Source organism: Scyliorhinus torazame, chromosome 19, assembly GCF_047496885.1.
Source record: "Scyliorhinus torazame isolate Kashiwa2021f chromosome 19, sScyTor2.1, whole genome shotgun sequence".
Taxonomy (NCBI): Eukaryota; Metazoa; Chordata; class Chondrichthyes; order Carcharhiniformes; family Scyliorhinidae; genus Scyliorhinus; species Scyliorhinus torazame.
The window spans coordinates 115911821-115926208 of record NC_092725.1 but is presented as its reverse complement, the minus strand read 5'-3'; the positions used below and the strand labels follow the sequence as shown (position 1 = coordinate 115926208).

Sequence of the window (14388 nt, the reverse complement as noted above, 5' to 3'; positions counted from 1 at the left end):
TTCATTTTTTCCAATTAAGGGGCAATTTAGCGTGGCCAATCCACCTTGCCTGCACATCTTTGGGTTGTGGGGTTGGAGACCCACGCAAACATGGGGAGAATGCGCAAACTCCACACAGACAGTGACCCAGAGCCGGGATCGAACCTGGGACCTCGGCACCGTGAAGGCAGCAGTGCTAACACACTGCGCCACCGTGCTGCCCGAGGAAAGATACATTTTATTACTCTTTTTTAATATAAATTCAGAGTACCCAATTCATTTTTTCCAATTAAGAACAAAGAAAAGTACAGCACAGGAACAGGCCCTTCGGCCCTCCAAGCCTGTGCCGACCATGCTGCCCGTCTAAACTAAAATCTTCTGCACTTCCGGGGTCCGTATCCCTCTATTCCCATTCTATTCATGTATTTGTTAAGATGACCCTTAAGGGGCAATTTAGTGTGGCCAATCCACCTAGCCTGCACATCTTTGGGTTGTGGGGGCGAAACCTACGCAACCACGAGGAGAATGTGCAAACTCCACACGGACAGTGTCATTTTATTACTTTATCCTTGAACAAACCTATGGGAAATTTAACGAATATAAATTGAATTTTTTTTGAATCATTTAACTTTTGAGTCAAATTATATAGCACTGAAATACTGATGTACTTTACCAATGGAATATTTGTTTCATTTACATAATCCGTTGACTTCAAAATGAGGAAACGTAATTGATGACAATCCCGCATTCTGACCTATTCTCCATTGGAAATTGTGTCATACTCTTAATATGTGCTTGTCTCAGTAATGGTGACCATGAAACTATTGCTGTAAAAACCCACCTGGTTCACTAATGTCCTTTAGGGAAGGGAATCTGCCAACCTTGTCTTCCATGTGTCTCCAAACACACAGCAACATGGCTGACTGGCATTGCCCTCCGAAATGGCCCAGCAAGCCACTCAGTTCAAGGGCAATTCGGCATGAGCAACAAAAGCTGACTTTGCCAATGGCACCTACATCCCATGAAAGAATAAAGAAAACAGAAAATAGCTTTGGATTCTCACCAATGATTTTCATCATCGTAGATAACTTCCTGTAATCATTCTGGGATTTAACGTTTTGTGCTTAGGAGCCTATTGTTGTGGTAATTTTAAGAAACCAAAAGCTCTTAACTGAACGTGTGAAAAATGTTATTTAACCCTACAACGGATATAATTTGTCCAGAAGAAATCAATCGTGCTGTATTTAACCGAGTGTTGCTTCTAACTTTTGACCCCACTCGCCAGATACAATAAAGAACGGGTCGATTTGAATAGAAACTTTCCTGATGCCTTTGAGAATAGCACCTCAGCAACACAACCGGAAACCAAGGCAGTGATGAACTGGATTCTGAGTGAAACTTTTGTTCTGTCCATAAGTTTACATGGAGGGGCTGTTGTAGCCAGTTACCCATATGACAACAAGCAAACAGGTAATGCCGCTGAAACATTTCCTATTTTTTAAGGCTGCATTTGCTGCCAACACACTCACAGTTTAGTGTTTCTCTGACCTAATTACTGTTTTACAAACTCATACAGTACTGATTAATTGGAGTGGCCAGCTTTGAGACTGGCACATTGTACAAGACTGAGGATTTCAGAGATCTGACACCGCTGGGTTGAAATTCATTCAGTATCATAGAATCTCTAGAGTGCAGAAGCAGGCCATTCAGCCCATCGGGTCTGCACCGACCCTTGGAAAGAGTACCCTACCTACCCTGAGAGTGCCTCGTCCCTCCCCTGCCCACTCCACGACCATATCCTTAACCAAGTGACTTATTCAGCCTCTTCCGAAGTCAGCTGAGTGTTAAACAATGGAGTAGGTCAGGAGTCACATTTATGACGGATTGATTTCCTTCCCTAAATTTGTCAACCAGTTTCGTTATTGCAACAATCCAACATTCAATGGGCACTTTTAACAGATTTTTTTCCATAATATTAAAAGCCAATCAAACTTGCTCTCTGGACAAGTAAATCGATCACTTAGGTCAGAGACACTCTTAACTAAAACTCCACAGTGTGGGTAAGGTAGGTGGATTGGCCACGCTAAATTGCCCCTTAATTGGAAAAATGAATTGGGTACTCTAAATTTATTTTTAAAATTTAAAAATTCGCTATGTTCAAGGGCAGCACAGTGGCGCAGTGGTTAGCACTGCTGCCTCATGGCGCTGAGATCCCAGGCTCGGTCCTGGCTCTGGGTCACTGCCCATGTGGAGCTTGCACCCCCACAAACCCAAAAGATGTTCAGCGTAGGTGGATTGGCTACGCTAAATTGCCCTTTAATTAAAAAAAAAATGAATTGGGTACTCTAAATTTATTCTTTAAAGATTCACTACGTTCAATTTTCTGCTTTATCTCCGTAATCCTTAATTCCCCTATTGCTTAAAAATCTATCTCTCTTGGCCTTGAAAATGTCCAAGACTCGGCCTCCACAACTTCCTGGGGTACAGAATTCCAAAGATTCAGCGTTCTGAGAGAAGAAATTCTTCCTCAAATCAGTCCTGAACGAGCATCCTCTATCCTGCGACGCTGCCGTCTGGTCCTACATTCTCCCATGAGTACATCCTCCCAATATTTACCTTGTCTAACCCCCTCAGAATCCTTTTATGTTCTTTTTTAAAAAATATAAATTTAGAATACCCAATTCATTTTTTCCAATTAAGGAGCAATTTAGCGTGACCAATCCACCTACCCTGCACATCTTTGGGTTGTGGGGGGCGAAACCCACGCAAACACGAGGAGAATGTGCAAACTCCACACGGACAGTGACCCAGAGCCGGGATCGAACCTGGGACCTCGGCGCCGTGAGGCAGCAGTGCTAACCACTGCGCCACCGTGCTGCCTTAATCCTTTTATGTTCTTGTTTTATGTTCTTGTCGGGCCAAACCCTGGGAATGTAAAGCAAGATGACTGACAATTGCTTTTGGCTTTGTAAGAACAACTACTTTACTAGTTTCTGTATTTGTACAACCAGATCCAAAATTACAAACTCCCCGATGAGCTGCTGTCTCTTGATGGAGACATTCAGATGTGCTTTAAATCCATCTTCAATTTGAAAAATGTTTTTGTTTATGCTGCAATATATTTGCAACCTAATTGCTTAACTTTTACAATGTATCAATGGGCTGAATGTGCTCAGTGTGTTTGTCCTTAAAGTTATTCAGCTTCACTACTAAACTTGAGTTTATGTCTGCAAAAGACAAGCAACCTGCAGGCTACAGCAAATGCCCTGATGACGACGTCTTTGTGTATCTTGCAAAGAATTACTCGTATAACCATTTAAGCATGTTCAGTGGAGAAGAATGTGAGAGGACCCCATATTTCCAGGACGGAATCACCAATGGAGCAGAGTGGTATCATTTTTCAGGTAAACTTTATACGGACAGTTTGTGAATTCCCTCTACCTCCTAGCCTGAAATAAATGCAAAGAACCGTGAAGGAGAATTGGTAGTTTGCAGATTGATAACTGGCTAATTATTGAAGAAATGTTCAAAATTCCTGCTCATTTTCAATTCTGCATCTCTGTCACTTGCAGGTTATCCAGAAACAAATGATGTTTTATGATCCGTTCAAATCTTATTCAACTCTGAAGGATTATTTGGTGATTTTCTTTCATTTTGGGCATAAAAAGTGTGTGATAATTTAGAATTACAAAGGCTGAAAGGCAATTTGGTTGTGCAGAGTGCACTGCTAAGTTTAATTTGATTTCTGGTCCCATTCATCTAATTTATCTGGCCAGATCCAAGTGGGCACCAGCCAGTTAGCTCAGCATTACTTACCTGGGAGGCAGTGTTGCAGTGGTATTGTCACTGAACAGAGACCCAGGGCAGCATCTGGGCTTGGTTCAAATCCCACCATGTCAATCAAAATCTGGAATTAAAAGTTTAATGATGACTATTGCCGATTGTTGTAAAAACCCATCTGGTTCACTAATGCTGCCATCCTTACCTGATCTGAGGGCAGCATGTGGCGCAGTGGTTAGCACTGGGACTGCGGCGCTGAGGACCCAGGTTCAAATCCCGGCCCTGGGGTCACTGTCCGTGTGGAGTTTGCACATTCTCCCCCTGTCAGCGTGGGCTTCACCCCCACAACCCAAAGATGTGCAGGTTAGGTGGATTGGCCACGCTAAATTAATTGCCCCTTAATTGGAAAGGAACATTATTACCTACTCTAAATTTATTTTTAAAAATAATCACATTCAGCAGGTGGCTAATGTTCGACAAAACTCATTTGGTCTGCTACCACCTCTGGTACGCAGTCCTCCAGCCTTTTGGCGAGGATCTTGGCCATTATTTTTGTGGTCTGCGTTTAGCAGCGAGATGGTTCTGTAGGAACCGCATTCTGTCGGGTCTTTGTCTTTGTTCGGTATCAGCGAGATTGAGGCTTGTACTGGCGTAGGAGGCAGGGTGCCCCTCGCCAGCGTAGGAGGCAGGGTACCCCTCGCCAGTGAGTCTATGAACATCTCCTGCAGGTATGGGGCCAGTGCCGTGCAAATCTTTTGTCGAAGTCCGCCGGGAAACCGTCCGGTCCCAGCGCCTTCCCCGCCTGCATGGAGCTAATACTCTCCATGACTTCTCCCAGTTCTAGCGGTGCTTCCAGGCTCTGTCTCCTATCCTCCCCCACGACTGGCATGTCGAGTTCATAGAGAAACTGCTTCATCCGGAAGTCCGCTGCTGGGAGCTCGGAGATGTACAGCCCCCGGTAGGTCTTGAATACCTTGTTGACCTTTTCCGGCTCCACTGCTAGTTTGCCTTTTCTGTCCCGAATCTGGGCTCCTTCCTTCGTGGCTGCCTGTTTTCTCAGCTGGTGAGCCAGCAAGCGACTGGCCTTGTCTCCATGTTCGTACAGGGTCCCCCATGCCTGGTGGAGTTGGTGCACTGCTTTCCTCGTGGAGAGCAGGTCAAAGTCCACGTGTAGCTTTTTCCTCTCCGCCAGGAATTTTACAGTCGGGGCTTCGGAGTATCGCCGGTCTATTTCTAGTATGGGGTCGACCAGCTGTTTCCTAGCCACCCTCTCTTCCCTATCTCTCCGTGCTTTAGAAGCTATTATTTCACCTCTGATCACAGCCTCCAGCGCCTCCCAGAACGTGGCGAGTAAGACCTCCCCATTATGGTTGTTAATAACATACTCGCAGAAAATAACATTTTCTCGCTGAAGGCCAGGAAGGCCGTGTCCAACCTCCATGGGAGGCATTGGGCACGACCCATCTCCAACCACACATGCATATAGTGCGGAGCCTGGTCAGAGATTATGGTCATGGAATATTCCGCTCTTACTAGCCCTGGAAGCACCAATTTTCCCACTACAAAGAAGTCGATCCATGAATAGACATTATGTACTTGTGAGAAGAAGGCAAATTGCCATGGGTCCACTACCCCTATCTGTTCCGTAAATAGGCTGAGTTCTTTCGCCATGTTGGAGGTCTTTCCCGTTTTGGGTTCGACCTGTCTCCCCGTGGGTCCTGTACACAGTCTCCACCCATGATCAGACGGTGTGTGTCTATGTCGGGGATTTCCGCCATGGTCTTCTTTACAAACTCCGCTTACACGTTCACCAGGACTACCGGTGCCCCGTCAGGACACCGCTGACCATGACTTACTGTCCCCCCCTGGGTCTGTAACTGTTCTTGTCACCGTAAACACTGTCCTCTTATTTAATCTCGTCCCGGAGCAGGAACGGTAGGTCTGTCCCACTCAGCCCTTCCTTACCCGCAGTCGGTCCTTCTCTCAGGTGCGTCTCTTGGAGGAAGTGTATGTCAACTTTCATACTTCTCAGGTGGGCGAACACTCTGGATCTTTTCACTGGATCATTAAGTCCCCAGACATTCCAGATGACTATCCTGATGGTTTTCTTTTGTCCCTCCATTCCTGCGGGATCAACCATTGGATTACCTGGTAACACTCACAAACAGATTCAAAAACCACTACTTCCCCGCTGTTACCAGACTCCTAAACGACCCTCTTATGGACTGACCTGATTAATACTATACTCCTGTATGCTTCACCCAATGCCAATGTCTATGTATTTGCATTGTGTACCTTGTGCTGTCCTATTATGTATTTTATTTTATTTTCATGTACTAAATGATCTGTTTGAGCTGCTCGCAGAAAAATACTTTCACTGTACCTTGGTAAACAAATAAATCCAATCCACTAGAGGACGCAACCTTGCACTCCTGAGTTTCCTTTTGTTAGGGGGCCGTCGAAGATGGCCGTGGGCTCTGTTCACCCAATTGAAAAATTGATGACAGAGGCAATCCTGTATTGAATTCCCACTTCGGTGCATGGAGAGGAAGACTAGAAGTGCTCGTAAAGGCAGAAATAGAAAGACTGAGAAGGCTTGGGCTGAAGCTGCAGGGGGAGAGATAGCATGGCGGAGGACCAGACCTCTGGCTTATCGACCCAGCGATCAGCGGAGCAGTTGATGCAAGTTATTCAGGAAGGCTTCGCTAAGCAGAAACGAGACGGTTTGGACCCGATAAAAGAGTTAATTGAGCGGCTGGACTTAGATTGGACGCCCAAGATCGGGCTATCCAGAAGGTAGAGAAGGCGCTGGCTGAGCAGGAGGAACATCAAACTGCAGTGGAGTTGGAGGTGGGGATGCTGAGAGACCAGCAGAAGAAGCTCCTGGAGAAGGTGGAGGACCTAGAGAATAGGTCCCGCCGGCAGAACTTGAGAATCATTGGGCTCCCGGAGGGGTCCGAAGGAGCGGACGCTGGGGCATACATCGTGGACATGTTTGAGAAGCTGCTGGGGAATGGGGCATTCTCCCGACCCTTGGAGGTGGACAGAGCTCACAGAGCACTTGCGAGGAAGCTGTGAATGGGAACCCCCCCCGAGGGCAATGGTGGTGAGATTCCATAGGTACTTGGATAAGGAGCGCATTCTACAGTGGACCAAGCAGACAGGGAGCTGCAAATGGGACAACAGTATCCTGTGGATCTACCAAGACCGGAGTGTGGAGGTGGCCAGGAGAAGAGCAGGCTTCAAACAGATTAGGTTGATCCTTTTTAAGAAAAAGGTAAAGTTCAGACTGTTGTATCCGGCCCGTCTCTGGGTCACGTACGAGGAACAATACTTTAATTTCGAGTCGCCTGAGGACGCGCTGGACTTTGCGAAAAGGAAAGGACTGGTGGTGGACTGAGAACTTTTGAACGTTGCTGCAATGTTCATGTTTTTTTTTTTAACTTTCTCGTTTTTGTTTTGTGTAAGCTGTCTGTAAGGCCTTCTGTATTGATTTGGGACCAGTGGCAGAGCTGAGTGAGTTAAGGTTTACACTTGCACTGTTGGGAGATGGAGGTGTGCTTGTTTAGATTTTGGATCTCTTACTTGATCTTTGTTAGCGTCTTTGTTTTTCTTCTTCCTGTTTTTTCTGTCGGGCCAATGTGTTGGGATTATTTGTGATTGGAATATGTATGTATGAGCGGGGGGAGGGAACAATAGGTGGGAGACTTTTCGGCGTCAGAGGTGGGGGCCACCAAGCTAGCTGAGCGGGCTATCTCACAGAAGCATAGTGGGGGATGTGCATATGTTAGGTTTATCAAAGGGGTTGAGTTATATTGTGTTGTTACTAGGGGGGGCGGGGGGGGGGGGGGGGGAATGTTCTGCTGACGAGGGAGGGACTTGTGCTAAAGGACAGAGAGGAGGTTGGGGCGGAGGCTGCCTAGCGGCAGGCCGGTGGAGGCATGGAGCATGGGCTGGAGGCTGGCCCAAAAAAGGGGATGGCTGATCGGCGAAGTGGGGGGGCAATGAGCCCCCCAACTAGGCTGATCACATGGAATGTACGAGGGCTAAATGCCCCGGTCAAGAGGGCACACGTGTTCGCGCATCTGAGGGGACTGAAGGCGGATGTGGTAATATTGCAGGAGACTCACTTTAGAGTAGCTGAACAGATGAGATTGAGGAACGGCTGGGTCAGTCGGGTCGTTCACTCGGGACTAGATTCAAAGACTAGAGGTGTCGCGATCCTGATCAATAAGCGGATAGTGTTTGAGGCGGGTAGAATAGTCTCGGATGTGGGAGGTCGGTACATTAGGGTCAGTGTGAAACTGGAGGGGGTGCAGGTGGTATTAGTAAATGTATATGCGCCAAATTGGGATGATGCGGAGTTCATAAAGAGGATGCTGGGGAAGATACCGGACCTGGACTCGCATAAGTTGGTTATGGGAGGGGACTTCAACACAGTTATTGACCTTGGCTTAGACAGGTCAAGGGGAGGGGGTGGGTTGGACCCTGGCTTAGACAGGTCAAGGGGAGATTTGGGCAGCCCAGGGTGAAGGAGTTCTCCTTCTACTCACACGTGCATAAAGTGTACTCCCGGATCGATTTCTTTATTCTGAGCTGGGCTTTACTGATGGGGATGATGGACACGGGTACTCGGTGACCACAATCTCAGACCATGCTCCGTACTGGGTTGACCTGCAGGTTGGTAAAGACAGTAACCAGCGCCCGCACAGGAGGCTAGATGTGGGACTTTTAGCTGACGAAGGGGTGTGCGAGCGGCTGAGGAAATGTATTCAGAACTACCTGCAGGTCAACGACATGGGGGAAATTTCAGCAGCGGTGTTCTGGGAAGCACTGAAGGCGGTGGTCAGAGGGGAGCTGATCTCGATACGGGCCCACAGGGAGAAGGTAGACAGGGCAGAGAGGTATCGACTGTTAAAGGAGCCACTACAGATCGACAGGAAGTATGCGGAGACCCCAGAGGCAGGGTTTTTAGGGAACGGCGGAGGTTACAGGCGGAGTTCGGCTTGTTAACCACAGGGAGTGCGGTGGAGCAGCTGAGAAAGGCGAGGGAGGCGATCTATGAGCATGGAGAGAAGGCAAGCAGAATGCTTGCACAGCAGCTTAGAAAGAGGGAGGCAGCCAGGGAGATAGGGAAAGTAAATGATGGAGATGGGAACCTGGTGGGAGATACAACAGGGGTGAATAAGGCGTTTAGGGATTTTTACAGTAGGCTGTATGAGTCGGAACCCCCACCTGGGCCGGAGGGGATGAGGCACTTCTTAGGGGGACTGAATTTCCCAAAGGTGGACAGGGAGCTGGTAGAAGGGCTGGGGCCCCCAATCGGGTTGGAAGAGATAGTGGAGGGTCTGAAGGCCATGCAGTTGGGTAAAGCCCCGGGGCCAGACGGGTACCCAGTGGAGTTCTATAAAACGTTCTCTGGGATATTGGGACCGTTGATGATGAGGATGTTCAATGAGGCAAGGGAGAGAGGGGTGCTGCTCCCGACGATGTCACAGGCCACGATTTCGCCGATCCTGTAGTGGGACAAGAACTCGGAGCAGTGTGGGTCCTACAGGCCGATATCCTTGTTGAATGTGGACGCTAAACTGCTGGCAAAAATGTTGTCCTCCAGGATTGAGGATTGTGTTCCGGACGTTATTGGGGAGGAGCAGACAGGGTTTGTTAAGGGTAGGCAGTTTGTGGCCAATATAAGAAGGCTATTAAACGTGATCATGATGCCCCCGGAAGGTAGGGAGGTGGAGGTAGTGGTCGCAATGGATGCAGAAAAGGCTTTTGATTGGGTAGAATGGGATTATCTGTGGGAGATACTGGGATGGTTCGGATTTGGGTGGGGCTTTATTGATTGGGTCAGGTTGCTGTATCAGGCTCCTGTGGCAAGCGTGCGGACAAATAGGACAACATCGGACTACTTTAGACTGCCCCGGGGACGAGACAGGGATGCCCCATCTCCCCACTGTTGTTCGCGCTAGCTATAGAGCCACTGGCAATTGCTCTGAGAGCCTCAAGGGACTGATCCGGTGGGGAGTGAACACAGATTCTCGCTGTATGCAGACGACCTGCTTCTGTATGTATCGGACCCAATAGAGGGGATGGACGAAATCATGAGGAATTTAGGGGAATTTGGCCGGTTTTCGGGGTATAAGCTAAATATGGGGAAAAACGAGATGTTTGCGGTCCAGGCGAGGGGACAGGAGAGGCGATTGGGGGAGCTGCCGTTTAGTGGTGCGGGAATGGGACCGGCTGCATAAATAATAAACTAGTAGACCAAATGAAAGACTATTTTCGGAGATGGGACGCGCTTCCGTTGTCACTAGCTGGGAGGGTGCAGATGGTGAACATGACGGTCCTCCCGAGATTCCTGTTTGTATTTCAGTGTCTCCCCATTTTTATTCCGCGGTTCTTTTTTAAACGGGTCAACAAAGTGATCGCTGGCTTTGTTTGGGCGGGCAAGACCCCACGAGTAAGGAAGGTAATGCTTGAGCCGAGTCGGGGAGAGGGCTTGCTGGCGCTGCTAAATTTTAGTAACTATTACTGGGTGGCGAATCTAGCCATGATCAGGAAGCGGGTGGTGGGGGGAGGGTCGACATGGGAGCGTATGGAGGCGGCTTCATGCAAGGGCACCAGTCTGGGGGCGTTGGTAACTGCGCCTCTGCCGTTCCCGCCGGCACGGTACTCCACCAGCCCCGTGGTGGTGGCGGCCCTGAGAGTCTGGGGGCAATGGAGAAGACATGTGGGAGAAGATGGAGCATTGGTCTGGTCCCCAATCTGTAATAATCACCGGTTTGCCCCGGGAAGTATGGATGGGGGGTTCCGGATATGGCGGAGGGCAGCGATTGAGAGGATGGGGGATATGTTTATAGAGGGGAGCTTTTCGAGTACGTGAGCGCTGGAGGAGAAGTTTGGGCTGGCGAGGAGAAATGAATTCAGGTATCTGCAGGTGTGGGACTTCCTACGTAGTCAGGTGTCAACCTTCCCCCTCCTACCACCAAGGGGCATTCAGGACAGGGTAGTTTCCAGAGGGTGGGTAGAAGAGGGGAGCGTCTCTGACATTTACAAGGAATTTATGGGGTCAGAGGAGAAGTAGACCGAGGAGCTGAAGCGCAAGTGGGAAGAAGAGCTGGGAGGAGAGATAGAGGATGGTTTATGGGCGGACGCGTTGAGTGGAGTCAATGTGTCCACAACATGTGCCAGGCTTGGCCTGGTACAATTCAAGGTCGTTCATCGGGCTCACATGACAGCGTCCCGGTTGAGCCGATGCTTTGGGGTGGAAGACAGGAGCGCAAAGTGTGCGGGAGGACCAGCGAACCAAGTCCACATGTTCTGGGCATGTCCGAAGCTTAGAGGATTTTTGCAGGAATCCGGGAATCCAGGAGGAGAAAGAGGCAGACATTCTGGCCTTTGCTTCCCTGGTAGCCCGGAAACGTATACTATTAGCTTGGAGGGACTCACAGCCCCCGAAGTCGGAGACCTGGCTATCTGACATGGCTAGCTTTCTCTGTTTGGAGAAAATCAAGTTCGCCCTGAGAGGGTCAATGTTAGGGTTCGCCCGGAGGTGGCAACCGTTCGTCGACTTCTTTGTGGAAAATTAATCGTCACCAGAAGTTGGGGGGGGGGGGGGGGTAGTTTAGCTTAGAGTAGGGGGTTAATAAAGGTGGAACCTGTAGGGGGGGGAGACGGCTTTTGCACTGTTTATAGATTCATGTACATTGTTTATTTTGTTGTTGTAATACCAAAAATAACTCAATAAAATGTTTATTAAAAAAAAAAAGTGAGTTCGCCGTGAGGGTGAGCCCCATGCACTCTGTTAGTTGTGCGTCGTCCCGTCGTCCGATCCCTGTGCCCCCTGTCCACCATTCCCCTCATCGTCTCCTGTGCTTTGTTGCACTCGTTCATACCTTCCTCTCTTTTCACTCTCGTCCCCAGAACGAGGCTGTACAATCCAATGGAAATTGGTCAATATGGATCTGGTTCACAGTTGGCTGTACAGAATGTAAAGATTACATTAATTAAGCAATAAGAGTCTGTTCCTGTGGGCTCTTCATCGCTGTCCCTGCTGCCCCTTCTCTAGTCCAAATTCTGCAACATATTTGTCAGCGTCTGCAAGGGCCAGGAAGAAGTGCTCCTGCCTTGGAATGAAACCCAGAGCTTGGTTGGGTACAAAATCCCAAACCTTACGTTGTTTTTGTACAGCATGGCCTTCGCCCTATTACATTCGGCCTGGCGCTTGGCCAGGTCGCCTCCAATGTCTCGATAAATCCGAATCCAGTGGCCTTCCCAGTTACACATTTTGGTTTGTCTGGCCCAGCGCAGGATTCATTCCGGGTCCTGGTACTGGTGCACCTTTGGCGATTCTCGCCCTCGGATGTTCCCCGGCTTTGGGCGAAGCGACCGGTGTGCTCTGTCGATTCTGGTGCTTTGGGTGAGTTATCTCTTCCCACCAGCTTACCCTACATTTGGGGCACATAGTCTGCGGGGTTCCTATCTTCGATCCCCTCCGGTAGGTCCACAATTGATAGGTTTTGACACCTCGACTGGTTCTCCTGGTCCTCGATTTTCACTTTCAGGTTCCCTTGCATCGCGACCAACCTTGGCACCTCCTTCTCCAGGGCAATGATCCGGTCGCGCTGGTCTGTTGCAGACTTTTCCAGCTCCTTCATCATTTCCTCCTGTCTTCCAGTCGCCATTCCGCCTTATCCTGGGCCATCTGCAAGGTCGCCAGAGCTTCGGAAAAGTATCTTTCACTGCAGCTTGAATATCTGACTTTGTCTCTTCCTGATGTTCTCTCAATTCTCTTGAGAGAAACATCTTCCACCCATCCCCTGATGTTGAGGGGGGGGGGGGGCATCTCGTGCAACGGGCCGGTCCCTCTTGCTCTGGCGAAGCCGGAGTTTCGCCGGCTTGTGCGTCCGCCAGCTCGGTCGTTTGCTTGTCCAGGCTTTTTCCGCTCCTGGTTTCCACACGTCCTCTGGAGTGGCTGCTGTTTGGCATTTTTCTCTCTTATGTTGTGGTAATGGTGTGCATGTGTTTTTCGGGCAAAAAGGGCCTATTTTTCAGGTTCCTGGAAGGTGAGCCACCTAATGTGTGACATCTCTGCACATCCCCATCACCGGAAGTCCATTAAAGTTCTTGTTATTAATAAAAAGTAATTGTGTTTACATTTACCAACCTGGTGACTGTAATTATTGGCCAGCCAAGGGCCAAAGATTTTTTAAAATTTTAAGTACCCAATTCCTTTTTTCCAATTGAGGGGCAAGTTTAGCGTGGCCAATCCACCTACCCTGCACATCTTCGAGTTATGGGGGTGAGGCCCATGCAGACATGGGGAGAATGTGCAAACTCCACACGGACAGTGACCCGGGGACAGGATCAAACCTGGGACCTCGGCACCATGAGGCAGCAGTGTTAACCACTGTACCACCATGCCGCCCTGCCAAGGGCCAAAGATGGAATTAATGGTGAGGGGACAAGTTTTATGGCAGAGACTGAATACAATGCCTTCAGTCATCTCTCAAATTTAATTGGAAGAGATTCCAGCTCATCCAGTACTGGATTTCGGATAACAGTCTTGACAATTTAGGGACAGTGGAGGGGTCAAGCGAGGTGGTGCTGAGGCCGAGCATAAGTGTGAAAACTGACATGCTTTTGGATGATGTCACTGAGGGGCATCAATGAAAAATAGGAGGAGGCCAAGGATAGATCCTTGGGTGATACCAGAGTTAACTGTGTGAGAATGAGAAAAGCAATTGTTGCTGATTTTCTGAGGATGATGAAAGAAATAAGAATGGAACCCAGCCAGCTGATAGTGGAGAGGAATTATAGGAGCATAGTGTGGTCAATTGTGTCAAAGGCTGCAGACAGGTTGAGAAGGACAAGGAAGACTGGTTTCCTTTTGTCACAGTTATACATGAAGTCAATTGTGGCTTTGATTACGATTGATTTGGCACTGTTTCTAGAACCCAGAATAATGTTATGAGATTAAAGTCACCTGGAAAATAGGAGCAGGAGGAGGCCCTTTGAGTCTACTCTGCTATTCATTATGATGATTGCTGATCATCTAACCCAATAGCCTGATACCACCTTCCCCCCAATAACCTTTTATCCCCTTCACTCCAAGTGCTATATCTAACTGCTTCTTGAAAACATTGGTCTCAACTGCTTTCTGTGGTGGTGAATTCTACAGGACGACCACTCCCTGGGTGAAGAACTTTCTTCTCACCTCAGTCCTAAATGGTCTACCCCATATCCTCAGATCATGATCCCTGGTTCTGGACACCCCCACCATCGGGAACATCCTTTTGCATCTACTCTGCATAGGCCTATTAGAATTTTATAGGTTTCTGAGATCTCCCCTCATTCTTGTGAATTCCAGCGAATACGATCTGACACAATCTCTCCTCATACCTCAGTCCTGCCATCCCAGGAATCAGTCTGGTAAACCTTCTCTGCACTCCTTCTTCAGATAAGATGACCAGATCTGCACACAATATTCCAGGTGTGGCCTCACCAAGACCCTGTATAATTGCAACAAGACATCCCTGCTCCTGTACTCTAATCCTCTCGCTGTGAAGGTCAACATGCCATTTGCCTTCTTAGCCACCTGCTGCACCTGCATGCTTACCTTCAGTG

At 48.7% G+C, this 14388-nt stretch overlaps 1 protein-coding gene and 1 long non-coding RNA gene across 4 annotated transcripts in view; one reads left to right on the top strand and one right to left on the bottom strand.

Moving 5' to 3' along the window:
• The window catches only part of LOC140396446 (uncharacterized), a 94230-nt gene that overhangs the window by 30534 nt on the left and 49308 nt on the right, over nt 1-14388 (bottom strand). The window contains exon 1 of one of the 2 annotated variants that reach the window (XR_011936540.1): nt 5725-5830. The exons of the other annotated variant lie outside the window; for it this stretch is intronic. This is a non-coding gene — a long non-coding RNA (uncharacterized lncRNA). Of the gene's footprint in view, nt 1-5724; nt 5831-14388 lie in introns of those variants that run through there. 2 annotated transcript variants of the gene reach the window in all.
• LOC140396445 (carboxypeptidase M-like) overlaps nt 1-14388 on the top strand; it is an 88555-nt gene that overhangs the window by 48910 nt on the left and 25257 nt on the right. For both annotated transcript variants that reach the window (XM_072485081.1, XM_072485079.1), the window contains exons 5-6: nt 1265-1449; nt 3216-3383. In XM_072485081.1, coding sequence (XP_072341182.1) covers nt 1265-1449; nt 3216-3383 — 353 coding nt within the window. The remainder of the gene's footprint in view (nt 1-1264; nt 1450-3215; nt 3384-14388) is intronic.